The following is a 24,517-nucleotide window of genomic DNA, read 5'->3' as shown; positions in this document are numbered from 1 at the left end:
AGTCGCCCCACGGCAGCGTGCCAAGCCCCATCCTGCCCACCCGGGGTGACAGAGCCGCCCTTCCACGTCGGCATCCTGCAGATGTTGGAGCTGGGCATCAGCTCTGCCATCCCCGAGCTGCTTCTTCCCCCATGCCCACCTCCCCCTGGGCCTGGGCACCCCGCTGCCTGCTCGCTCCCGACCTCCCCTCGCTCCTGCCGCAGGTGCAGCTGGCTGGCTCTGCGCGTCCTGCTGCTGCTCCCCATCTCCAGCACCATCTTCCTCATCTCCATCCTGGCTGCCACCAGCCTCATCCTGTTCAGCATCGCCTGCCTGGGGCTCCCCCAGCCAGGTGAGGCGCCCGGATGGGTGCGGGATACAAGAGCAGGGGGTTGGGGGGAGCGGTGTCCCCATCGTGTCGCCCGCACCAGGGACCTGGGAGGACGTCCTGCAGCTCTGTGGCACAGCGATTCGGCAGCCCTGGTGCAGGTGCCAGCGTCCCCGCCGGCAGCACATCATCTACTGCTCTCACTGCGACGGCTACGTGAAGGTGAGGGACATGGGGTGCCCGGGGTGCCACGCACCACAGCCCCCCTGCCCACACCCTGCACCCTGAGGGTCGCAGTGCGCTGCACCACGACCGTCCCGCTGCCCTGCGTCCCCCACCCTCTGCTCAGCCCCCTGAGCCCATCGCCCTGGGGAAGAGCCGCACGTATCCCTTGGCCTGGAGAGGCCGAGCCCTGCCCTGACGTGCACACACACGTGCTGCACGCCCCGCGGTGCCGCCCGGGCTGGCACATGCTGGAGCCTGCTCCCCTTGGCGCACGTAGCCCCGGGGCCGGCAGTGGGGCTGGCTCCTGGTCCCTGCCTGGCTCTGCAGCATCGCCGTGACCTTCCTCACTGCTCCCTGCCCAAATCTGCTCATGTCCTGGGCCTCCCTGTGTCCCCCGAGCACAGCACACGGTGCCAGGTACAGCCACAGGGTGCTCCACCAGGCTCCGTCATCCCCCGTGTCCCCACAGGCTGCTGCTGCAGGCAAGGGCAGGCAGGACGGGCAGGAGCCAAAGGCAGGTGAGCACCCGCCTCCTGGCACAGGACCAGGTGAGGTTTTGGGCCAGCCCCATCGCTTCAAACCCAGCCAGGGCACTCCTCACAGCCCCAGGGTGCTGTAGGGCTGACCAGCTCCCCTGAGGACTGCACCGGGATTCCCCTTTCCTGCCAAAAAATCCCTTAGATGGGGAAGGAAAACGGAGCACCCAGCAGAGCCATTCGCCCCGCCAGGCCCTGGCAATTTAAGGCTCAGGGAACCCAGTGCCACGGGCATCGTGGTGGGTGCTGTGCTCCGAGGAGCTGCTGGAGGGGGCATGGTGTGCGGGCAAACCCTCTCTGCTTGGTTAGCTTTTTCTTTCTTTAAACAGAAGCGCTTGACCTTTGAAACCCTGCCCAAAAAAAGCCGATCGGACCCCTTTCGGCATGTCTGCATCGCCCACACGGCTGCTTGGTCAGCGTTCCCCAATACTTGGAAAAGCTCTGGAAATGCAAATATTTGCATGGGGTTTGGGGGTGGTTTTCCGCCCATCTCCAACTGCCCGGGGCTGCGGCCGGAGCTGCTGGCCCAGCTCCTGGGGAACCCGCGGGGGGCCAGCAGCTGTGCTCGCCCCCGGGGGCTGCGTGCCACCTTCCTGGTGGCTTTGGCTGCTTGTCCCAGCTGATGTCCCTCACAGAGCCCTGCTGAGAGCTGTCAGGAGGCCAAAATGCTCTTGTCTCCCTGCTCTCCTCTCCCCCCCAGCGCCTCGGGGTGTGGCGGATGGCAGGGACACCAAGCAGTGAGGATGTCCCGCTGCACCCGCGCCGGCTCCCCGCACCACCCCGCACACCGAGGGACATGCACTGCTCCTTCAGGCTGAGCTCCGGCTGCACAAACGGGCAATAAACATCTTCAGCCCGAGCTCTCCTGCCCTGTGCTGTCGTTGTGTCGGCCACACAGCCCCGGCACCCCCGTACCAGGGTTTTAGGGGGAGCTGCTGACCCCATTCAGCTCCTCCAGCGTGCCGGCAGCACCCCACGGAGACGCTGGAAGCAGGAGGGTGGACGCGGCTCAAGAGAAACAAATAAAGCGTGGCGGTGGCCGGACTTGAGAAAGGGACAGGAAAGCCTTTCCCAGGGTGCCGGCCCCGCCTGGCCTCCCCCGCACCCCATGAGCATCGCCAAGAGGAAACCCGACGGCGAGAGGCCGGGGGGCTGGATCCTGCTGGCAGCAAGGCGAGGCAGGTTGAGGCTGCAGTTTGCCATCGCGTGCCCTGCTGCAACGCAACGCCGGAGCTCCTGGCGTTGGCACGCTCGCTGCCAGGCTGCGGGGGGACACCAGGACAGAGCCCTGTCCCCAGGAGCATCGCCGTGTGAGGGGCAGAGCGGGGCCGTGGCCGTGCCCCTGGGGCTGGCCCCAGCACAGGAGGGATGGGGCTGTGTCCCCCTGGCCCCGAGGCCGCAGCCACCCCGCTGATAGTGCCGCAGGGGAGCCCTGCCTGCGGCTGGCCCGCAGATAAGCGCGGGGTGCGCCCCACAGATCGCCCCTGGAAGGAGGCGGCCGGCAGGGTGGGAGCAGCAGTGCCCTGGAGATAGGAGCCCCAGAGCTGTGCGGCTGGAGGTGGGGACCCCCGGCAGGGCAGCAGCCCCCCCTCAGATCACCCTTTGGCAGCGGGGAGCGGTCCCCGTGAGATGGAAAACCCCTCCCGGTGCCGCCGCTCCCGCCCTCGGTGTCCCCGTCCCCAGCGCTCGGCTCAGGTGGAACGAAATAAATGTTTGGCCCTGTGTCCGGTCTCAGGAAAGCCGTGCACAGAAGGGAGCCTCCATGGCTGTGTAACGCACGGGGCATTACCCCATGCATAAATACCCAGGGGGTGTGCCCGGCACGGTTATCGACCCAGCCCCAACCTCAATCACACTTCCCGGAGCAGTGCTCCATGAGGTGCCGGCCGTGCTGCTCCAGAGGTGGCCCTGAGCAGGCGCCCTTGGGGCACCCCATAACCTCCCCAGCTCCGTCTTCTGCTGAGCAGCTCTGGGCTGCTTTTTTCTTTGCTCTTCCTCCCAGCAGAGCCACGTCCAGCGGTGCCACGCTCGGCCGGAGCGGATGCAGCCGATCGGCAGGGCTCACCGGGGCGGGCAGGGGCTTTGTCACCTTCAAAGGGGACGAACGGACGGCGTCGGTCCCCAGCCCGGCCAGGGGATCCTGAGGAAGCGCCGCCGTCAACACGCTTGGGCGCTGCTTCCTCCCCGCGCCCAGCATCTGCTGCAGCGCCGGCTCAACCGCAGCGGGTTCCTGTGGCGTGAAAAGGCACCTTGTCTGAAAACAGAGGGGCTTTCTTCTCCTGCGGCCACCTAAAACACTGCACGTCACTGCTGATGTTTGCACTCTGAGCGTGACGGGGTGAAAGCACACTGTGCGTGGGCTCCGGGAGTTTTCTTTGGTCCGGAGTTTATTTTCCTACCCGTCTGCCTCTCGCGAGGAGCTTGCAGGTGAAAACGCTGAGGCTTGGGAAAAGGCACACCTCAAACCCCAAACTATTCTCCCAGGGAGCCAGCACACACACACGCGGCGTCTTTAGGGAAGAGGAGCTCTGCTCCTGCCCATCCTGCCCCGTCTGTCCCGCGGGGACACCGCGCCAGGAATTTCCTGGCTGCCCCCTAAACCCTCGCCTCGTGCCTGCAGGCGAAGGGGGCCCTGGCAGCACCCTGCACCGAGGAGGAGACGGGGCGGGGAGGGTGGGGGCACCCGGAGCTGCGTGGGCGCAGGCACGTAGGTGTGTATGCGCCCGTACTCGTAGGGCTGTGTGGGTGTGAGCACATCCCTGCCCCTCCTGGGGTGCAGCAGGACGCCCGGCACCGCTCGTCCTGGGTGCTGCTGCCCTGCACCAGGGGTGGGTGCCCACCCGGGGGGGCTCGGAGCAGCGCATCCAAGCAGGGAGCGGGACCCTGCTCCTCCGTGAGCGGTGCTGGTCGTGCAGCATCGGTGCTCGCCCCTTTGGCTGAGCTGGGTAATGAATGAAGCAGCTGCTCGGAGCAGCTGGGACGTGCAGGAGCAAAGCAGGGCGCTTTCACGAGGCACACGGCTGATAAAAGACACAACTGCGCCCGGCCGGCTGCGGTGGAGGCAGGGCAAGGAGCCTGGGGGTGCCTGCGCCCACAACGGGCTCAGCAGCCCCCGGGCTGTGCTGAGGGAGAGGCCGGTGCTGGACACGGTCCCCATGGGCAGTTCTTTACGGGACAAGGATGACTAAAACGGAGGAGGGCAGAACACCAGACTGCTCATGGCTGGGGAAGGAGCGGGGAAGTTGTTTTTTTTTTCTGGTTTTGGAGTGGTTTTTTAGTTGCTTCAGCTTTCAGGCCGCGCAGAAACAAAAATACAAGCTGAGATATTTTTTCCCTGTAGGGTAAAGTCAGCTTTGCCCACCGCACGGGGTCCTGCCCTGCTGGGTGTGCATCTCAAGGGAGGCCTGCAGGACAGGCGAGGCCGTGCTGGCTGCAGACATTTTCCTTCAGCACCCCCGTCCCTGGCAGAACGTGCGCTGGGCAGGCGCCCAGGGCTGTTGCAGGGCAGAACAGCACACCCTGGAAGGTCAGCAATTTGGCCGGGCAGCGGGGCTGCTTATCTCAGGTTTTCCAGCAGCGTGCGCCCCTTCTCCAGCCAAAGATTTGCCCTTGAGGTGCCGACTGGCTTTGCGCGCCCCGGGGAAAACAGCGTGGCAGGCTCCAGCGAGCAGCTCGAGCCAGCGCCCTGGTCAGAGGCACCACGTTGGACCAGCCAGGTTGCAACTAACCCCACAAATAAACCCACAAATAAACCTGCAAATAACCCCACAAACAAACCTACCAACCCGCCCCGCAGCTCGCCTGGGCCCCAGCGCAGCCAGGCAGGCAGCCAGCAGCAGGTTTCGCAGCCGCAGATAAGGGGCAATTAGCAGGAAGGCAGAAAGCTCCCCCTCTCCCTGCTAATCCCACCCCAATTAAAAATCCCCCCTCTCTGCTTTCGAACATTGTCCCCCTGGGGACAATTTCCCTCTGCCACGCCGGCCGGCAGTGCACAGCAGGGTGCAGTTTCCCCCTCTGTTGTTGTTTTTCCCCCCCTTCGGGCTCCCCTTTTGCCAATAAATGCATAAATAAAGGAATAAATGCATAAATAAAAGAGCAGAGCAGCAGGCAGGGCTAATCCCCGGAGCCAAGCGCTCCCTTATCTCGGCGGGGCTGTGCCGGGCAGGGTGGCTGTGCCGTCCCCGCGGTGCAGCGAGCGCACACACTGCAGAGAAAATCAGAGGGGAAACTTTTCCGGGCTTTCCAGCTCCTTCCCAGTCCCTTTTGGGAATAAACAAGGAGGGACTTTCACAGGACTGCTGCTGGGAGAGAGGCTCAGCTGGCATAGCAGGATGCAATAAACAGGCTGGGGTGTCAGGGTGATGGTGCAGGGGGTGGCAGGTGCCGAGCAGCTCCGGGGCTTTCTAGGACTCAGCCCACCAAATCTGCAAGGGAAAATAAAATAAAATAAAAATATAAAAATAAAAACAATGCTCCTGGCTGTGGCAATTGCAGAGTGAAACGGCACACAAAGCACTTTGGAAAAGGACCGAGATGCCTGCCCGGAGATGCGGGGAAGTGGGGAAGAGAGGGGCAGTGTGCTTGTGCTCGAGATACGGATCAGGGAGAGCCAGAACAAAGAGGGACCGAGGGAGCTCATGAGAAACCCGTGACGTGGAGCCCAGGACCCTGGGGGCTGCATCCCGGCCCCGTGCCTGCCCTCTCCCCACTGCTGCCTTTTCCCTTTCCGCTTCCCACCGCCCCAGCCCCCCGGCCAGCTGGGGCCAGGCCGGCGGCGATCAAACACGGGGGCTGCTGGGGAGCCGCAAGCTCAAGACGGGGCCTTTGATGCGCCCCGGGACAGCCACGCTGCGTCCCCCTGATTTTCAAAGCCCCGTCCCTGGCTATTGTGCTCGCATCCTGAGCTTGTTTGTGCACTTGTCGGGGGGGCCCCCAGCCCCGCAGCCCCCTGCGGGTGCCTGAGCTCTGTCGGACGGCGGCCCCGGCCAGCAGATAAGCGCAGCCGGGCTCACTCTGGGGGCAGAGCTGCTATCGGGGCCATGGTGAGCAGCGGCGTGCCGCGGTGCAGCCGCCCAGATAGCGGGATCTGGGGGCTCTGGGTCAACCACAGCACCTCCCCTGCTGCCCACCGCAGCGCTGCCTGTTGGTGGGGGCCCTATCGGCCCCGTGCACACCGGGGATTTGTCCTCGTGCCGTTGCTGTCCCCTCGGGAAGCTGCCAAAAGGTTGAACCGATGCCAGTGTCTGGCAAGAGGCACAGCGGTGGTGAGCACCGCCAGTCCAGCTTCCTTCCTCGGGCAATCTCGGGAGGGTTTGGGTGTCTCCTGGGCAGATGGAGGTGTCTTGGAGGGGTCTGGAGCTCTGTGAGGGTCCCCAGCTGCTTGGCTCTCTGTGGGGCCAGCTGAGGACAATGAGCCGGGCCGGGGCCAGGTGTTTCCCTGGGAAGGATGCGAAGATGAATTTGTTTCAAAGGGAGGACGGGGCCACGGCCGGCTCTCAGTGCTACCTGCCATGTCTCCACCCCCTCCAGAGCCTTTTCCTGGCCTCTGCTGCAGGGAGGTGGGCTGCAGATCCTCTCCCAGATACCAGCACTGCTGCTGGGCTCCCTCTTTTAGGCAGAGCATTTGGGAAAGTCAGAAGGAAATGGCAAAACCACAAGGCCACCTCCTAGAGGACGGAGACACTCCTTGCCAAGTTTGGGGATATCACATTCGCAGCTGGGAAGGAGACACGAGCAGGCAGGGCAGGGTTTTTCTGGCAGGGCAGGATGAGAGCAGCATTCCCAAAATTGCAAAAACCTGGATTTAGCAACTCCCTTGGGACCATAGCTGATTGCAGCCCAGTGCAGGCTGAGAGCTGAGCGGGGAGCACATACATGGCACTGCTCCGATCCGCTGCCAGAAAGGCAGGAGCTGGCACTGCCGGGGAAGCAGCCTGCAGGCAGGGCATGTTGAAGCCTTGCTGGTCTCAGAGTCCACCATCTCCCCGGTGGCTTTTGGCCTCAGCCCTGTTCTCGCCTGCAGCACCCCTGGTTTGGCACCAAGCTCCTGCACTTTGTCCCTGGCTTTTCCACCCGTCCAGATTAAAAAGCCACAGTGCTCCCAGTATTTCTCGATATAAAAGTACTCGAGTCACCTCCCAGTCTTGTTTTTGATAAGCAGCTCGCAGAGCACAGGGCATCCTTCCCAACCTGGTTATCTCTGGGGCTTTTGTTTTCCCTCTGCTCTCTAACTGCCACCGCCAAAATGCGGGCAGCACAGCTGGTCACGCAACCATCAGCCGTGCCGTAAAGCTGAAGTGAAACCATGTTTTCACCCCCACATTTTGGTCACATGTTCGGGCATTTGTCCAGCAGCAGGGACACGGTCACATTGCGGGACATTGCACAAGGGACTGGGAAGTCACTTGAGTCTAAGTCGCACGAGCCCCTCGGAGTTCAGATAAACATCTCCTAAAAACACCAGGGCCAAGCTGCCAGGAGGAGGAACGCCCTGGTGGGAGCTGGGCTGGGGTTAAGCTGCTCTCAGGTACCGTGCTGCATCTGAAGCAGGCAACATTTTTAGGTATTTCACTACCAGCACTAGCTAAGTTGCAAAGATAGCTGTGTTTCTAATGTCAGCTCCCTCCCTTCTTCCGGGCAGGCGTAAAAATGGGGAACTGCTGAGCATGTGGCCAGAGATGTGAGAGGGAACAGAAAACACCTGCAGCCGCTCTGTGCCAAGGCAGGTTGGGGCTGGCACGGCACAGCGCAACGTGCCTCCTCCGGCATGGAGCTGGCAGCCGACGGAGCCCACAGAGAGACATCAATCGGTGGCTGCTTTTCAGCATCTCTGTCTCCAAGCTTTGCAGGGTGCTGGAATCCCGGTTTTACGAAAATGAACAGTTCTGGAGGCCTGCAGCAGTTTGCATGGGTTGCACGTAGGTAAAAACCTGCCTGGAGTGAAATTAAAGGAAAGACTTCTCTGGGCCTTAGGGCACTGCTGCCATTTAATAGGTTTTGTCCTCTCCTTGACGGGTGCCTCATACTGCCCTGAAGGTGATTTGATGAGCACATGAGTCTTTAATTGCATGGCAATGGCACCTCCAGCTCCCTCAACAGCCTTCACAGCAGGAGATTTTATCCCTTTGTTCAGGAGGAACATAAAACCTTGGGCAGGGCTTGGGCTGCGTTCCCCTGGTTATGTATTTCCCTGCATCCAGGCTCGTATTTAAAAGCAACCAGAGGATCCACCCTCCAGGATGGCTCGAAACCCTTTCTGCACCTTTATTACACCCCTTGCCTTCCCCCAAGGACCCCGCCTGAGGTTTGTCTCCAGACACGAACAGCATCAAGTCCAGGCCTTGCTTAATCCCCCCGGTACCAGCGCAGGAATGTATTGCTTTTCACCAAGCGTAATCCTCTTTGCGGTCATGTGTCCTGCCAAACTACCAACTTTCTGCTCCCGTCGTTCTTTCCCGGGGGAGGATTTGAGGCAATAATCCTGCCCTACCCACCTATTTCTTTAACGAGCGAGAGGAATAAAGCACAGGGCACTGCACAGTGTGTGCACAGCGAGACCTGGGGGCACTTCTGGCCCTCCTGTGAGGGACGGGATGAACTCAACCCCTGCTCTGGAGCGTGGACACTGGGGACAAGGGGCTCCAGGGGCACTCATAGCATAGAAATTTGGGTGTTTTGGGGGTGCCCTGCAGGGATGCAGAGCTGTCCTTTCCCTGAAGGCTGTGTTAGTGTGCCCAGTGACTGTGCCGCTGTTCTTCACCACCCCGGAGCTGCTGCCAACACCGCCCACAGACGTGGTTAACGCGGCATTGTATGGAGTGCTAGGGAACTGCCTCAGCACCGGGACAGGGCAATTTACGGAAAGTGACTCATCACCAGCACTGCTGCTTTGTGTGCTGCCTGAAACACCGCATGGATAACATTTACTACCCTCAGCCTTTACCAGGAGAAGCAGAGGGCAAGGAGGAGCCACATTTCACTTCTCCTCACGGCTCCCTGGAAACAAGAGAGGGAACCAGGAGGGCTCTGACACACACACATTGGCTCCATCAGGGCTAATTCAACGGGCACGGGGATCTGGGGTCTCTCACGGAGCCCCCTCAGCCCCCTCACACATTGAGGCAGCGCTGAGGTGAGGCGAAGAAGGGGAGGGGGGGGGGCAGCGCCATCACCTCACGCACCCCCCTCAGAGGGAGGGGGTGAGGTTCCCGCCTGCGCCTGCGCTCGGGGCGCTGATTGGCTGAGGCGCGGCGGGAGGGGCGGGGCGCGGGGCTCGGGGATGCCGGGCGGTGGGGGCTGAGGCGGGCAGTGCGTGCGCGAGGAGCGGCGGGAGCGCAGCGGCGGCGGCAGCAGCAGCAGCGGGGGGCTCGCGCGGCGGCCGTTGGAAGGGCGGGAAGGGCGCGCGCCGCGCCGAGGCGGGAAGAGTCCCCCTGAGGCGGGAAGGGCCCTGAGGTGAGGTGAGAGGCGTGAGGCGAGGAGGGGCGGTGCTGCGCTGCCATGGCTGCCTGACCTTGAGGAGAGGCAGCGCTACCGTGACGAGTCCAGCATGCGAAGGGGGCCCCCCTGAAGGGGGGAGAGACGTGCCCCGGGAGGGCGGCCTATCGGCCCCGCCGCTTATCGGGCGGCCGGCAGCCGGGCGGCCCTGCCTGTGATACCGGGTCTGGTGAGAGGCGGTGGCTCCTCGCCTGTTTTTTTAATTATTTTTTTTTTTAATTTATTTTTTTTTCATTTTATTTGCTGTCAAGGTGCGTGGGGGGGGGTGGATGCGGGTGGTGGATGGGTTGAGGGTGCTGCCGCAGCGCTGTGCTGAGCAGCGCTCCTCACGTGGGGCCTGCAGGGCCCTGGGTGCCACCAGCTTGTCCCTCGTGAGCCCCTGCAGCTGCCCCCTGCCTGCTTCCCCCCCTCTATGTTGGCTTCCCTGCCTGCCAGCCACGGCCTGGGCCTCAAAACGTGGCCTGGGGAGGCTCCTGGCGCTCATCTCCTCCACGCAGCCCTGTTCTGAGAGGAAGGTGAGGCAAATAGCAAGGCCAGAGTTAACCTTTGGTCTCTGCTCGTGGTGCAGAGCTGTGCAGTGTACAGGTGGTGATCAGCGTGCACCATCAGCCTGAGCGCTCTGCCCACGTGCACCGGCTCAGAGCCATTTCTCAGCCAGAGGGTGTGCTCCAGCCATGTGCTCCCAAGCCCAGCTGGCTGGTCACTGGCTTACAGAGCTCCTTGAAACATCCTTCTGAAGGAAGAAATCCTAAACTGATTCAAATCGGAAGTTATACCCTGTGGGGAAATGCAGGCTGTAAAAGTAACTGCAGTGCTTTTGGGTGGTTGCTCTTAATCATTCTGGGAGAAAGGCCAGTGCGGAGGTTGTCTTTAAAATAAAGACATTTATAATTATGAAGTTATAAAGAAATAGTCACCTGGAAGGGACCTTCCAGATGGAAGTGTTCCTGTAGGGTAGGAATTGGGGCTGCTTTTGGCTGATGGTGTTGTGCCACCTCTGGCTACCAGTTGGATATTTGTCTCCGTGCTGTCATGGAGCCATAAAGTCTCCGCGTGCTGTCCCTTGTCACTCCTCAGCATCCATCTCTTGTGAGCCCTTCCCAAGTGGAGGTGGAGGTGGTCCTACAATTGATAAGACCCTCGGCTGAACTTAGCTGTGTGAGAATACTCCTCAGTTATACCCTTCCCTCTACTGGGGTTCAACAAAAAGGGTATTTTCTTGTTCATCTGCAGAGTGGAGATGTGAACTTCAGGGTGCGTTCAAGGTTAAGGGGCAAGCTTGATCTAGCATAACCAACATGCTGACTTATATATAAGGACTTACATAAAATTCATGGGCAAGCGTTTTGCTAGTGGCTGTGGCTGATCTTGGGCATCTTTTATAATAGCAGGGGAACAGCCTGAGTTGATTTGTTGTGCTCTGAACTTCTAGGGCTTCGGTCAAGTTGGTGGGTACTTCTCCAGAAGGCGATGGACCATGCGAGAGCAGCCATCTCGAACTTGGTAAGACACTGCCACCCCCGTGCCGTTTATCTCTCGGTGACAAACTGGCAATACCGTGGAAGTGCGATTCAGCGAAGTTGTTGTTGGTATCAGAGGATGGCAAGTCCAACGTGCTGCTAGGTGCTGCTGTGCACGTTGCTGGAGCTAGCTGGCTACGATAAGGAAGTGGTTTAAGCTGTTTGGTCTGGTAGGGTTATCTTTAACTGCTACAGTGTCTTGGGTCTTTCAAGAAGCTGGAAAAGCGATAAGTGGAGGGGAGAGAGCTTTGAACAATGTTCCAGGAGGAAGTACTGATGAGGAAGCTGATTAAGTGCCCGTTGGGACAATCAGCACGGGACAATCAACACATGTTCTATTATGTTCCCCCTGGGGGGTGGGGAAGGGGAGCTCAACCACAACCTTGGTGACATGTGCTTCTGAAATGAATACCGGGGAGGTGTTGCTGTGGTGTTTCCCCTCAGTTACAACAGCTGCCAGGCACTTCATTTCAGGTAACATGGGCAGAGACTGCAGCAGCTTGGGTACGTGCTGCCACCTGCTTCTTCAGCATAGCAGGGAGGCCACAGGACCGCTGCTCCCAAAACTGTTCCTCTGGCTCTTAGCCAGCCTCCTGCCTCTCCCCAGCCAGTACCCGAGCACAAGCATGGCTACAAGCAGGCTCGGTGGCTCTAATGGGAGCTGTGTGGTTCTGCTTAGAGTTAAGTCGGCCACGATGTCTGGGCGCTGAAAAAGAGCTCTCAAATGGTTCCCGTTGCTGCTGGACATGAGAGGCGCATCCCTACTTTCCTTCCTCTCAGCTAAGGTTATGGGGTTCCCATGGATCATCCCTTTTCAGCCTAGCTGCTCTATAATAGTTATCAATAGTGTAATTTAGGAGTAGCCTGGGGCAGCTTAATATGAGATTATGCAGATATTGGCTGAGACTACTTGCGTCAAAGTGAATGTGGCTCAAAGGCACAGCTGTGGAGGGGTTGCCTTCTCTTTCGTCTGTTCTGATCAAAGTTGCCTTCTGTGCAAGTTGCACGTGTTCAGGTCAGTGCATTCCTGATGAAGACCAGGAGATTCTGCTTCTATCAGCCATTGCCGTGGGGCTCCATGGGAAATGTCAGTACTGTTGCCTGCCTTGTATCTGGAAGAGTCCAAGCTAGAATCTGAATAGAGTAGCTTGAGCTTGTGCAGGGCAAACAGCTGCGAGGCTCTGGAGACCCTGAGTGGGTCTGGCTGTGTGTGTGAGCAGCCAGCCTGGCGTATTGACAGCCGACACTTGGCTGTGCTGGAGCAGTTTCAGATGAACAGGCTGTACTTAGCACAAGTGCAACTGGCTGCAGGGGCTGTAGGCTGGCATAGCAAACTCTACCATCACATGGCTGTCTTTCGACACAGTTTAGTGGCGAGCCGATGTCGTACACGCGCTTCAGCATTGCCCGGCAAACGGATGGAGACAACAGCCATGTGGAGATGAAGCTGTCTGCCGACGATGAGGAAGGAGGAGAGGCTGGGAGGCCCGAGCACCTGCATGCCCATGTGGCTCAGCCGTGGAGGAATGGCAAGAACCTCTGCTTCCTACTCATTGCGGCTTTTCTCCTCCTTTTGATTGGTAAGAAAGGGTGGGAAACAAACTAAGTACCAGGCTCTGCTTCATGCAGTTACCTGAGGCTATCCACTAACGTTAGAATTCGTATTGTTTCAGGACAGAATTAAAGAGCCTGGATCCAGGCTGCAGCCTCTTGTCACTAACTCTTACAAATGCTCAGACTTGTGTAGAATTGGGCACAGAAGTGTGAGGCTTGATAGTGGGACTGTGACTTTGTCAAAGGGCAAACCAGTCACTGGTTTTTCCCCTCATCAACTCCCCACACTTCTCTAGAGATGTGGGCAAACATCAGTAAGGCCTGATGCTGGTCTTTCCAGGGTTTTAATACTGCCACCTAGAGCAATCCTTCTCCTCCCTGTCTGGAGAGACTCTGCCAAGCACAAGGTCAGATCTACAGTGTGCCTTAGAATGTGCCAGCTCAGGCAAAATGTCAGGCTGCATACTGCTGTCTGTCCCTAGGTATTCCAGCTTGTTAAAAATGGAGTGAGAACAGTGCTGCATCTTAACTGTCAGGCTGCTGTGAGCGTGCTGGTGTGGTCATCTTTCTGACGTGTTTTCTTTCTGTAGGGTTTCTGATCGGCTACTTGAGTTACCGGGGACGAATGCAGCTGGCTGCCAAGTGTCTAGAGGGAGGTGGCAAGTGTGAGGTGACTCCTACTGCATCTTACTTAGCGGATGGTGATGAAACTGAGGAAGAGGAAGTTCCAGGACCACCTATCCTCTACTGGCCTGATCTTAAGAACCTGTTGTCAACTAAGCTGTCAGACAGGCGTCTTGAGGAGAACTTGAGGTAACAGCTCCAGAAAGCTTAGCTTACAGCTATGGGAGAGGCAAAGCCTGTGAGCAGAACTCAGGCTTGCTTGGAGAACAAGGGCATGCTGATATAGGGGGGCATGTGGTTAAAGGTGGATTTAAATGGCTCATCCAACCTGGGTTTGTAGGCTGGGGGACTGTAGTGCAGCATGGTGCTGTAGCCTAAGCCATACTTCCTTTATCTACAGGCAAAGGGCAAACAAGAACTCCTTTGAAGCTGGCCAGAGTGAAGATGAGAACATGGCCATCTACATTCATGACCTGTTCAAGAGCTTCTTTTTGAATCAAGTGTGGAAGGATAAGCACTATATAAAGCTGCAGGTCAAAGGCAGGTATGTTAATGAAAAAATGTAGGTCTCTCCGTCATAGCACGGATCTCCACAGTCCTGAGTAAACACTTTAATTGCTGTTGAGATTGTGTGCCAGTTACCTCTCTCTGAAGAAGATCTTATCTAGCCAAGCTGTAGCTGCTCCTTTCTTCAGGCTTCCTAAATCCAAAGGGCCAAATAGCAGTCCTCTCAATTTTAGCTGGGACAGCTGGCTCTTAAAGCATGTGTAAGAAATGGAGGGAAAACACACAGAGTAAAGACTCGGCTGAAAAGTAGACTCCCTGTGCCCAAGACTGATAGCAGGGTGACAGTCTTGTTACCCAGGCAGGTGCTGCAGACCTGGCAGTGGCTCCCAACAGCTCAGAAGGGTGTCAGCTGCCACTGAGTGGGCTGACAGCTCACATCCCCAGGTCTTCCTGCCTGTTCATGCTAGGGGAGTTGAATTTACTTCATTAATGTCTGAACAATCCCAGAGATTGTTTTGTGAAAGCACTGGGATGAGTCGGCCAGTTTCAGGCTTTGCATGGACTTGATCAGAATTACAGGAGTTATTAGGCTGAAATATGTGAGATGGCTAAGTATGCACTTAACGTAGGAAAGAATGTAACGCTGCCTCCTGACACTTAACAGCACCAAGAACAAAGTGTCTGTTGTGGAAGATGGTAAAGAAGAGGAACTGGAGACTCCTGATGCATATGTGGCATACAGTGAGACCGGCACAGTTACTGTAAGTTGCTCCAAGAAAATCCTGGGGTTTTTGTGTGCCTGTCAGGTGGCGATGTGTGAAATACATGTATGTCAAGACATGTGCTGCTTAAAGGCCTTCCCAATTAAAGAGCCGGTGGGGAGAGGGAGGGAAAAGAGTGGGCCCACACAGTTTTCTTACCTTGTCAAGAGACAGAAGTTACTGTTTAAACTTCTCTGCTGGGATCCAGCCAGGAACTTCTGACAGAACTGCTCCAATACGTGTGTTGCATGTGATCAGAGTTTACATAGCTGAAACTGAACTCCCTGCTGCTAGTGGCAGGCTGATGTGTTCCAGACAGGGTGCTTCAGGTGCCTTCCTAGCACAGGACTGCTGTGTTTATAACCACTGTTTCTGTCCTAGGGCAAACCAGTCTATGCAAACTATGGACAGAAAGAAGATTTTCAGAAGCTAGAGAAGTCAGCGATTGAACTGAATGGAACCATCGTCATTGTCAGAGCTGGAAAAATAACCCTTGCTGAGAAGGTAAGCAGCCTGTGGCCCAAAGTCTGGCAAAACGTGGCAGCAGGAAGCTATGTTTTTTTTTGGTTTGTAGTCACACCACTTTACCTCAGTTCACGTCTCAAGAATTCATAGGTAGGCTTGTCCTGCAGGCCTGGTCTTGTTTGTTTGCTCCGAGCTTCCACGTGCAGGTCTGGACACCGAGGTTGAATGGAGCTGGTTACCACTCGTGGGGCTGCTGTTCTTAGCCGCTGGCAATCTGGTTGGGATAGCCAAGCATTTAGGAGGCAGAGGCAGTTTGGGAACTGCCGTGTGCAGAGCTGGCCGCTATGCCTGGGTGCAGCAGCAGGGCTGCTAGAAGCAGAGCAGCCTCACCCCGAGGGCACCTCTGCTGCTGCAACCAGGCACCTTTAAAGCTCAGCTGCCGTGTCTCCACTGAGCTCTTGCAGACATGGTCCGAGTGAAGGTGCTGGCACTGCCTTCCCAGCCAGTTGCCACGTGTTGTTTAACATTCCCTTCATAGCAAGCAATGCGGAACAGCCAGGCAGCCTAAAAGATCCAAGTCCTGCACACAAGCCCGTTTTAGGTCTGTCCCAGAACTGCTCCTCAGAGGGGTGCTGGTGGAGGGGCTGGGGTATCGCTGCTGGGTGCCGCTCTGGCTCTGCCAGTGTGCATCGTGGACGCTTTAACTGTTCAGAAGGGCATTAGAGACATTATGCCTGGAGTAAGGCTGTTAGCTTTCATCATCCTTGTGTGCATATCTCTGTCAGGTGGCTCTTAAAGCCTGTTGTGGAGCTAGGCAGTGAGGAGCTCAGCCCCTCATACTGTTACTTGACGTACTTGCCTTAACTCCCCTTGCTTGCTGTGCACCTCAGGTTGTGAACGCCAAGGAGAAAGGAGCAGTTGGTGTGCTGATGTACCTGGATCCGTACAAGAACACAGACGACCTTGTCCCGTTTGGGCATGTGAGTATGCAGTTGGCTCTCCTGTCTGCTGTTCTCATGATGCTTTTGCTCTGTTGGCTGCAAACTGTAGCAGTCCTTCTGCAGACTTCCATGCCAGCAATGCTTCATGCCCTTGTGGATGTGGAAACTGGTCTCCTGAGACATGAAGGCTTCTTACTTTCCACAGGCCCACCTTGGAACTGGAGACCCTTACACCCCAGGCTTTCCTTCTTTCAACCACACCCAGTTTCCTCCCATTGAATCTTCAGGACTACCCCACATTGCTGTTCAGACCATCTCTAGCCACGCAGCGAGCAGGCTGTTCAGGTAACGGGCTCTTCTGGCTTGCAGGCTCGGCTCTTGGTGGCTCTGCTGCAGAGATGAGAATGATGATGAGGTGCTGCGAGCCCAGGGAGCTCTCTGCTGGTCTGTGCTGTGTATCGCAGGGAACACTTAATGAAACTGGCTGTGGAAATGTTGCTTGTCCGTGTCTCTTTGCTTAAAGGCAGGTCTTAATCTAGTGTTCAGTTCTTCTTGGCCTCTGCATTCTCCCTTTCCGCACTTAATTAGCAGGGCTTCACAGGGCTGCAGGCTTGTTCCTGAGCAAGCTCTGAACAGGGCTGCACCTGCAGTTGCAGGCTTGATGGTGTTTTGTTTATTATTACTTTTTAAGATAGTTAAATGAGGACAGAGCTGGATAATAAGCTCAAAGGATCTTTTTTTTCCCTTCCCCCTCAGCAAAATGGATGGAGAGTCATGCCTTCCCCAGTGGAGAGGTGGACTTCTGGTCTGTAAGATGACGGTGAGGAGCGACAAGCAGCTGACGGTGAAACTGGAAGTGAACAATGTCATGGTGGACAGGAAGATTCTGAACATCTTTGGTGCTATCACAGGATTTGAAGAACCAGGTAACAGCAACTGCCCTGTGGTTCAGCCTCTAGGGGAACATTTCATCTTCTGTGATCTCTGTAACATGGCAGCTGCTCCCAGACAGAGACAACCTCAGTAGCACCAAGACTGGTCTCTGAGGATTAAGAGAGAAGCTGAGCTGCAGTGCCAGGGAAAGGCTAAATGAAAGCAGTGTGCTTCATACAGGAGTTAGACTGCGCTTGGTTCCTGGCACAAAAGCTCAAAGCTGCCTCTTTGGTAGACAGTGTTTGCGATCTGAAGCCCGCAGCTCAGATCTTGATGTCTCCTTTGTAGATCGGTACGTGGTGATCGGAGCCCAGAGAGACTCCTGGGGCCCAGGAGCAGCCAAGGCTGGCGTTGGAACTGCTATATTGTTGGAACTTGCCCGTGTCATCTCGGACATAGTGAAAAATGGTAAATATCTGTGTACAAAAGCATGGGGTTGAGGGGTTGTTACAGGTTTAGCTCTGTGTGTAACACTGGAGAGCCCAGTTACAAAATAATCCTTCCAGAACCTGTGGGAAGTCTGACAAAGCTTTCTGAGAAGCTGTTACTTGTCCAACACAGACAGCTTGTCTGCAGCCAGTGCTTGCTTCCAAGGGACTGCCTGCTTGTATCTGATATGGCTTGAATGCAAGAACATCCTTGTATAGCATGCACTGCAAACCTCAAACGTGAGCTGCCTATTGGACAGCCAGGCTGAGGTGAAAAACATCTAAGCAGCTGACCAGCTGGAGGGGCAGGGGCTGCACCGTGGCACTTAGTGTGAGTGCTCTCGTCCTCAGGGTTAATTCTGGGCTCAGGCAGATAAAGAAAGGGGGGTAAAATACAGAGAACCTGGCTTTACCGTGCAGCATGGAGAAGGTCAAGGAGGGCTGGAAAGGGTACAGTGTCCTTGCTGCCACTAGTGCACATGTTTGCAGCAGGCAGAATCCTTCAGCTCTGCATGAGCAGCAGGTGACTTCATCAGCCCAGGTCCAGAGTGCTAATCCACATCTCGGGAAGGGCGGAGATCTCAGTCTGTCTCTTTGCAGAAGGCTACAAACCGAGGCGAAGCATCATCTTTGCCAGCTGGAGTGCGGGAGACTACGGCGCTGTGGGTGCTACTGAATGGCTGGAGGTACTGGTTCTTCGGACTGTTGTGTGATGACTGCTCAGTTGTCACTTCTCATTCCACGTTTCCCTGTGGAATAAACTCCCTGGTATTATACTGCCATTGCTTATCTTAAAATGCTTGTTTTGTTCTAGGGGTACTCAGCCACGCTGCATGCCAAAGCTTTCACTTACATCAACCTGGATGCTGCAGTCCTGGGTAACTTGCCACTCTTAATTTTTCTTTCTTGAAACCAGATGGAATGAGGGTAGTTTGACAGATAACTGTAAGCCTCTAGAAATGGAGACACTTCCCTGACTGCGCTAGAGGTGCTGTTGGGTGTTTGGCTGAAGGCCAGAATGACTCAATTCATCGCTGGCCCACTGTCACTAAAACCAGGAGATTGCAGGGACCTAGCAGAACTGTCTTCTGGTTCAGGCTGCAGCAGTTTCTGCCCTGTGCCTTTTGAAAGCCTTTTGGCAACAACCGTAGATCATTTGGTCCAGAAGGCCTTGTTGCTCGGTTGCAGGTCTGAGCTGCTCTAGCAATTAATTGTGCAATCAGTGTGTTAAACACCCTTTTTCTCTTGCAGGCACAAACGACATCAAGATTTCTGCTAGCCCCTTGCTGTATGCACTACTGGAGAGAACTATGAAGGGGGTGAGTTGAAGGGTCTCAGGTGGATCAGAGTTAAACAATAGCTTAAGCCACTTTCCACTGGGTCCCTTTCCTCAGTAGAGCTGGCATCTCTTAAAGAGAAGCTGCACTTAAGAGGAGGGGCTGAAATACTCTGGAGGGCCCTGTCTGAAGTCAGCTGGGCTCTGGGAATTGTAGTTCACTTAAATAGAATGCAAAATTAATGATTGCCATGGTTTGGTGGGAAATGAGTGCCTGTCCTGTATGGAGTGTGTTCGTGTAAAGAAAGGTCAGGAGAGCACACCTGACTGGTGTCTGCATAGCGGTGTGAGCTCTGGGGCACGCCCAGCAGCCTGGAAGCCTAAACAGAGGTCAGAACAAGTGCAGTGACTGTCATCTCCCTGCAGGTAAACGATCCATTAATAAGCTCGAGAAAGCTCTATGACAAAGTTGGCTCCAGCTGGGTAAAATCAATGTAAGTATTCCAGTCCTGTTGAGGAAAGCAAATCTCCATAAAGGCACAAACTAAACAGCTTCTGCTCTTTGTGCTGGAACCTCATGCCACTGTCCGGGGCAGGCTTTCCCTGTTGCAGTGGGGTCAGGCAGGCATGAACACAGAGCACTAGCCGTGCTGAGTGCTGCCCCAAGCTGCCCATAGGCAGTTCAGACACCCTTTTTGCAGGGCAAGATCCGCCTTGTACAAGGAGCGGTGGCCGGAAGCGGACCAGCAGCCCTTGGCACTTGGCTTGGACTCCTTGCCAAAACCTGTCTTGTCTAGACAGAGTAGCCCGGTTGGCTCAGAGCTTCACCTCGAGCCCTCTAGCCCTGTAGCTTTTCAGCTGGGCTGTCTAAACCAGTCAGTAACTATTCAATACCTCTCTCTTGCAGCGTTCCTTTTGGCCTAGATAATGCAGCGTTCCCTTTTCTGGCGTACTCTGGAATCCCAGTGGTGTCCTTTGGTTTCTACAATGTAAGTACTGCCTGCCTGCCTAGTGTTCGTGCTGTGGAAGGTGCTGTAGGGATAGCTGCTCTCCAGGATGGCGAAGTGCAAGGTGCACTGAGCTCGGTGTCCATGCAGGAGCCTCTCTGAGAGAGGAGGTGCAGCCTCTGGACCTAGGGGCTGTGGCAGTACTCATGAAGGCTGCTTCTGGGATGTGGTTGGCCTTTAGCTTCTGTTTGAGAGTCTGGGATGCTTGTGTTCTGTTGGGAGAGGGGGGCATTGCTCTTCTAGAGGCTCAGATGTCAATGACGCAGAAACAAAAAGCACTAAGAGATGCCAAGCTTCCAGTACTTCAATTAGAGAATGTACTGCAGCCTGCTGTTCAGCAAACAGTGCTCTGGGGACGCTGTACAGCTGGCCAGAGCAGACAGACTGTCCAGATCTGCTGTTGCAGCTCGGCGCTGGCAAAATGGCAGCAGCCTGGCAGCCTGCACTGCTCCTGCTGCAGGTGTGCAGCTGGGACCCTTTCTGCTAACAGCTTCCTTGGTTCCTGAGTGCCTGAATTTTGCAAGTGTCAGGCTTCACAAAAATCTTAGGCTGTTGTGCTCAGAAAGGTTGGAAAGTGCTGTCAGCATGTACTGAAGTGGGTGATGGTTTGCAGGAGCTCTGCAGGGAACTCTGACAGAATGGGTCTGTGTGTCTCTGGCCTAACAAACTCACAGGGTATGCAGCTGATCAACAGAGGCTGTGAGGGACTAGAGGAGGGCGTTCCATTCCCCTCCCTCATGTTCTGAAGTTTTGCTACTCAAATCTCACTATGTAGAAGCACAAGTTGATGGGACATGCTGAGAGCTCCTAGTTGGAGAATCATTGCTGTCTAACTTTTACACCTTCTCTCTTGTAGAAAGATGAGGACTATCCCTTCCTGGGCACTACTCAGGACACTGTGGAGAACCTGAAGGCGATTAACAGTCTGTACGCTCATCTGCGTGCTGCTGCGGAAGTAGCTGGACAAATAGCTCTCAGGCTAACCCATGACCATGAGCTCTTCCTAGACTTTGGGAGATACAGTGAGGAACTGTTAGCGTTCCAGGAAAAGTTTCTGGTCTACGATCAGGATGTGAAGGTAAGAAAGGATCTGAGTGCACTGAATCCCTGTAGACTGTTCTGGAGTCGTGTGTTAGCAAGGCTCTGTGATTACTGCATGCAGCTGGGGGGACATCTGTCTTCTTGACATGAGTGTCACAAGATGTGATCTGAATTAATGTTCCTTAGGGAGCAGTACTGACATAGGAGCTGTTGCAGACAGGTTTAGCTATAGTGGCTTTAGTGAGTTCTTGAGGAAATGGATGTGGCTGTAATTGTTTCTAGTCTGAAATATCATTCACAGTGCAGCTTTGCATCTCATCTGCACCTCTGCTGAAACAGTACGAGAAACTGTGGGTGGGGAGAGACGTCACTGTGCTCAGTGACCTCAGAAGACTGCCAGGAACTTGCTCTGCTACTTGGTTAACTGGCAAAAAAAACAAAAACACACACACTTGGTAAGAGCAGCAAAAGAAGAAAATCAGGTTTGCTAACAGTTCCTCCCTCGCAGGAGCTGGGGCTGAACTTAGACTGGCTGTTTCTTGCCCGTGGCGACTTCCAGCGAGCTGCAAATGCGCTGAGAAGAGACATTGAAAACAGTGACAAGGAAAACAAGGTCATCCGCAGAGCCCTGAACGACAGGATCATGAAGGTGGGTGCCTGCAGCTGGTTTGCCTCCCTTTGCAAAGGGAGAGAGCTGCCTGGGGTGGGCTTTGTATTTGGAAGCTGTGGACACTGTGCAGCTCCGTGTCTCTTACGTAGTGTTAATGTGACCAACTGCTGCTATCAGGAGAGGATCTGGCCTGTGCAGAGCTGCTCTAGGAAAGGGCTGGGTGGAGGTGGGAGGCTGGGGGCTCAGGATGGGACAGATGAGGAAAGAAAAATGTGGGAGGTGAGTGTAACCTGAAGCTTGCACCTCTGCTCCAGGTGGAGTATGACTTCCTCTCCCCGTTCCTCTCACCGAAAGATGCTCCCCTTCGCCACATCTTCTTCGGCAAAGGCTCCCACACCCTGCAGAGCCTGCTGGACCATCTGCAGCTGCTGAAAACCAGCAGGAGCGAGGTGGATTTGAACATGCTGAAAGAGCAGCTGGCCCTGGCGACCTGGACCATTAAAGGGGCTGCCAATGCGTTAGAGGGTGATATTTGGAATACAGACAACACATTCTAGACACAGCAAACACCTGGTTAAGGTACAGGATTAAGGAAACCCACTCCCTAACACGGCATTATTTTTCTGTAGAGGATTTTTTTTGGCAACAGACCTCTTTTTGACCAAAATTGAAGATAAAAATTTAAATCTCACCTCACAAATTCACAGGAGGCAGTTTAAAAGCAGGTACTAAAATTTCCATGAAATCTTTTCTGACCAGGCTCCCATTTGACCATAGTCCAACCCGGTCGCGTACGGCTGCTTTGTGGGGTTTGCTCTCTGGTATACTTGAGAACTAACAGCTCGTGTGAATCCTGAACCGGTACCTTGAGTGGGGAGGTACCATATCATATGTTTATTTTTTATTCTTGGCCTCCTAAATGTGGTGACAGAACAGGGAACGGATTCCTCTACTGCTTGTAGCTTGTAGTAAGGATTTTTTTTTCTCTGTCCAGGGAGCTGCAGACATCAACCTATAGTTCAAGAGTAGAACAGCTTACTACAGCAGCTTAATACTAGCCTGTAAGTGCTGGATTAGCAGCAAGCTCTGAAGTGCCCGGCCTGCCTTTTCTCAACAGCAGCCCTCCAATAAAATCTTGGAGGCTTGCTCCTGCAAAGGCAGGTCCCGGCACCCAGGGAAGATAACCCAAAGACTGCATAACGCCCCATCTGGTCTCCTTACTCGGCACCGCCGCGAGTGCTGCAGCATTGAGAAATGGCTCAGGACTGGCACTTCAGACCTTGCTGTGCTGGGGCCTCTTGCGAAATCGAGTCTCTTGCTGGCCAAACACTGTTTGGCTGATGCCATTTTTGCAGGGTGGCTCTTGTTTGGCACTGAGATATTTATTTGTTTATTTATTTATCAGTGACAGTGTTCACTATAAATGGTGTGGTTTTTTTATAGAAGATAATTATCGGAAGCAGTGCCTTCCATAATTATGACAGTTATACTGTCGTTTTTGAATAAAGCAGCATCTGCTATTACAATCAAACATGATACTGGAACTTTGCATTTAACATAATCTAAACAAGCCCCCCCACCTACTTTAATCTTTATTTTTTTGTTTTGTTTTAAATAGCAGTTAAATTTTCTGTGGCTTAAATGCCCCTCTGGCAGTAACCTGATGGTGCAAACCTGGTAACAAGCCTCGGGGTTGCACTTCAGAACAATCCTTGAAATGCTGAAAATCTGGGTGGAAACTCAAATACTGCAAATTTGGTTTCCCTGAGTTGCCTCTGCCTCTCTGGGCTTAGGACTCCCTCTTCTCCCCCCTTCCTGGCAGCTTTTCTCCCCACAAGGGGGCACAGCTTCCTTCCTGGCCGGGGCGGAGGGGCAGAGGCACCCTGAGCAGGGCTCATTGTGTAGCTCTTGCTCCACCCACTGCAGCACACACAAAGTATCTCGGATTAGGCATTGGCCCAATTTTCAATGGCAGCTTCCTGCAAACTTCCAGTACCTTATGTATCATGAAACCTAACTGACATTATCGGAGGCAGTGTCTTCCATAATGTGTAAAGAACAAGGTAGTTTTTGCCTACCACAGTGTTATATCGGAGGCAGTGACCTCCATATGTTGCACTATGGGTGTACGTAATTATCGGGGACAGTGTTTCCCATAATTGTTTTATGCTTATCATGCAATGTCATCTGCAAAGCTGGATGGTTAGTATCTAACATGGATTAACTTCCTGCAGTCATTTCTTTCACTCTCCTGTGGTGATGCGAATACAAACCTCGGCCTGTTATGTACTTCTCTAGACTCTGCCTTCTCTCTCAGCTGAGCTTTCTCATAGCTGTGCTGTCTTGAAGTGACGTCCTGCCCTCGGTCCTGAGACTGGTGTTTGAATGTTAGTGGAAGCTAGGCTAGGTAGATCGTGTGCTCTGTGATTTAGTGAACTTCCTTCCAAAGACTTGGTGAGCTCGTGCTAGGTCAGCGTACTACTGAAAGGAAGAACTCAGCCTGCTTTGGCAGTCCAAAATTTAACGGGCACGGTGGGTTTTCATCGGTCTTTCTGGAAGCCTTAGGTCCAGGCTTGTGCAACTCCTACCTCTTCTTTAAGTATCCTGCATGTGTGTAGCGCTCTCTGTGTTAAGGTTTTTTAGTATCACTTCTCCACATGGCAGCTACACGATGCTGCCTACGAGTCTTCACCGCAGCATTTGTGTGCGTTTTGATAGCATGTTTAATCGTGTGCTTTGTAACCTGCAGAGGATGATTAAAGCCTGGCTGGGGGGAGCTGCTGTGGCTCCTGGGGTGCCGATACCCCTTCCTCAGTCCTGGCAGCGGACGTGGTGTGGGGTATAACGCCTGTTTGTAGGCTACCTGCTGTCTGCTTCAATAAAGTTGTAAAGCTTCAACACTCAACGCCTCTCGTGAGTTCTTGCCAAGCCGTCGGGCTGTTGCGGACACCGGTGAGCTTCAACTTTCACCAAGACCCCCCCTGGGCTTTTAGGGGCTGTCCTCCCCTCTCCCTCATGCCCTTGTCACAGCGTCCCCCAAAAAGTGACACCAGGACTCCTCCAGGAGCCCTGGCCCTCCTTGGGGTGCCCGAGTTGCTCCTTCCTCCCCCTGCTACCCCATGTCCGTCTGTCCGTCCGTCCCTCCTCACCCCCCTAACCCCCCCCCTTTCCCCTTACGTAAAAGCCAGAGAGGCGGCTCCTTTAAGAGCGCGGCCGGGCGGGAGCGCGCCGCCCCGGGAGCGCGCCCCGGCTGCGGGGTGCGCGCACCGCGGCGGGGTAAGGGGCGGAG

General features: G+C 55.2%; 1 protein-coding gene across 3 annotated transcripts; it reads left to right on the top strand.

Annotated features, from left to right (window-relative positions):
* Positions 1 to 8,952: 8,952 nt before the first annotated feature.
* Positions 8,953 to 24,128, top strand: TFRC (transferrin receptor). Of its 3 annotated transcripts, none has more exons than XM_072042699.1 (19): positions 8,953 to 9,199; positions 10,994 to 11,064; positions 12,448 to 12,661; positions 13,226 to 13,448; positions 13,660 to 13,803; positions 14,431 to 14,527; positions 14,909 to 15,031; positions 15,883 to 15,972; positions 16,139 to 16,278; positions 16,690 to 16,859; positions 17,155 to 17,274; positions 17,895 to 17,980; positions 18,109 to 18,172; positions 18,546 to 18,613; positions 18,997 to 19,064; positions 19,478 to 19,559; positions 20,434 to 20,655; positions 21,127 to 21,267; positions 21,543 to 24,128. In XM_072042699.1, the coding sequence occupies exons 2-19, from the start codon at positions 11,032 to 11,034 to the stop codon at positions 21,783 to 21,785; spliced, it is 2,328 nt and encodes a 775-aa protein (XP_071898800.1). In that variant the 5' UTR covers positions 8,953 to 9,199; positions 10,994 to 11,031; the 3' UTR covers positions 21,786 to 24,128. The 3 variants fall into 3 exon arrangements, with proteins under 3 accessions (XP_071898800.1, XP_027319943.2, XP_027319944.2); XM_027464142.3 differs by lacking the exon at positions 8,953 to 9,199 and adding an exon at positions 9,342 to 9,519; XM_027464143.3 differs by lacking the exon at positions 8,953 to 9,199 and adding an exon at positions 9,342 to 9,524.
* The last annotated feature ends 389 nt before the right edge of the window (positions 24,129 to 24,517 follow it).

Source organism: Anas platyrhynchos, chromosome 9 (assembly GCF_047663525.1).
Source record: "Anas platyrhynchos isolate ZD024472 breed Pekin duck chromosome 9, IASCAAS_PekinDuck_T2T, whole genome shotgun sequence".
NCBI lineage: Eukaryota > Metazoa > Chordata > Aves > Anseriformes > Anatidae > Anas > Anas platyrhynchos.
The sequence above is the reverse complement of the archived record's forward strand: the minus strand, read 5'-3'. Positions and strand labels throughout refer to the sequence as shown.

Bases quoted from the DNA above. Each gene is read 5' to 3' on its own strand.
- TFRC (XM_072042699.1), top strand. From the start codon at position 11,032: ATGGACCATGCGAGAGCAGCCATCTCGAACTTG. The intron at 12,662-13,225 runs GTAAGAAAGGGT...TTCTTTCTGTAG, and splicing joins TTTTCTCCTCCTTTTGATTG to GGTTTCTGATCGGCTACTTG. The intron at 17,981-18,108 runs GTACTGGTTCTT...GTTTTGTTCTAG, and splicing joins GTGCTACTGAATGGCTGGAG to GGGTACTCAGCCACGCTGCA.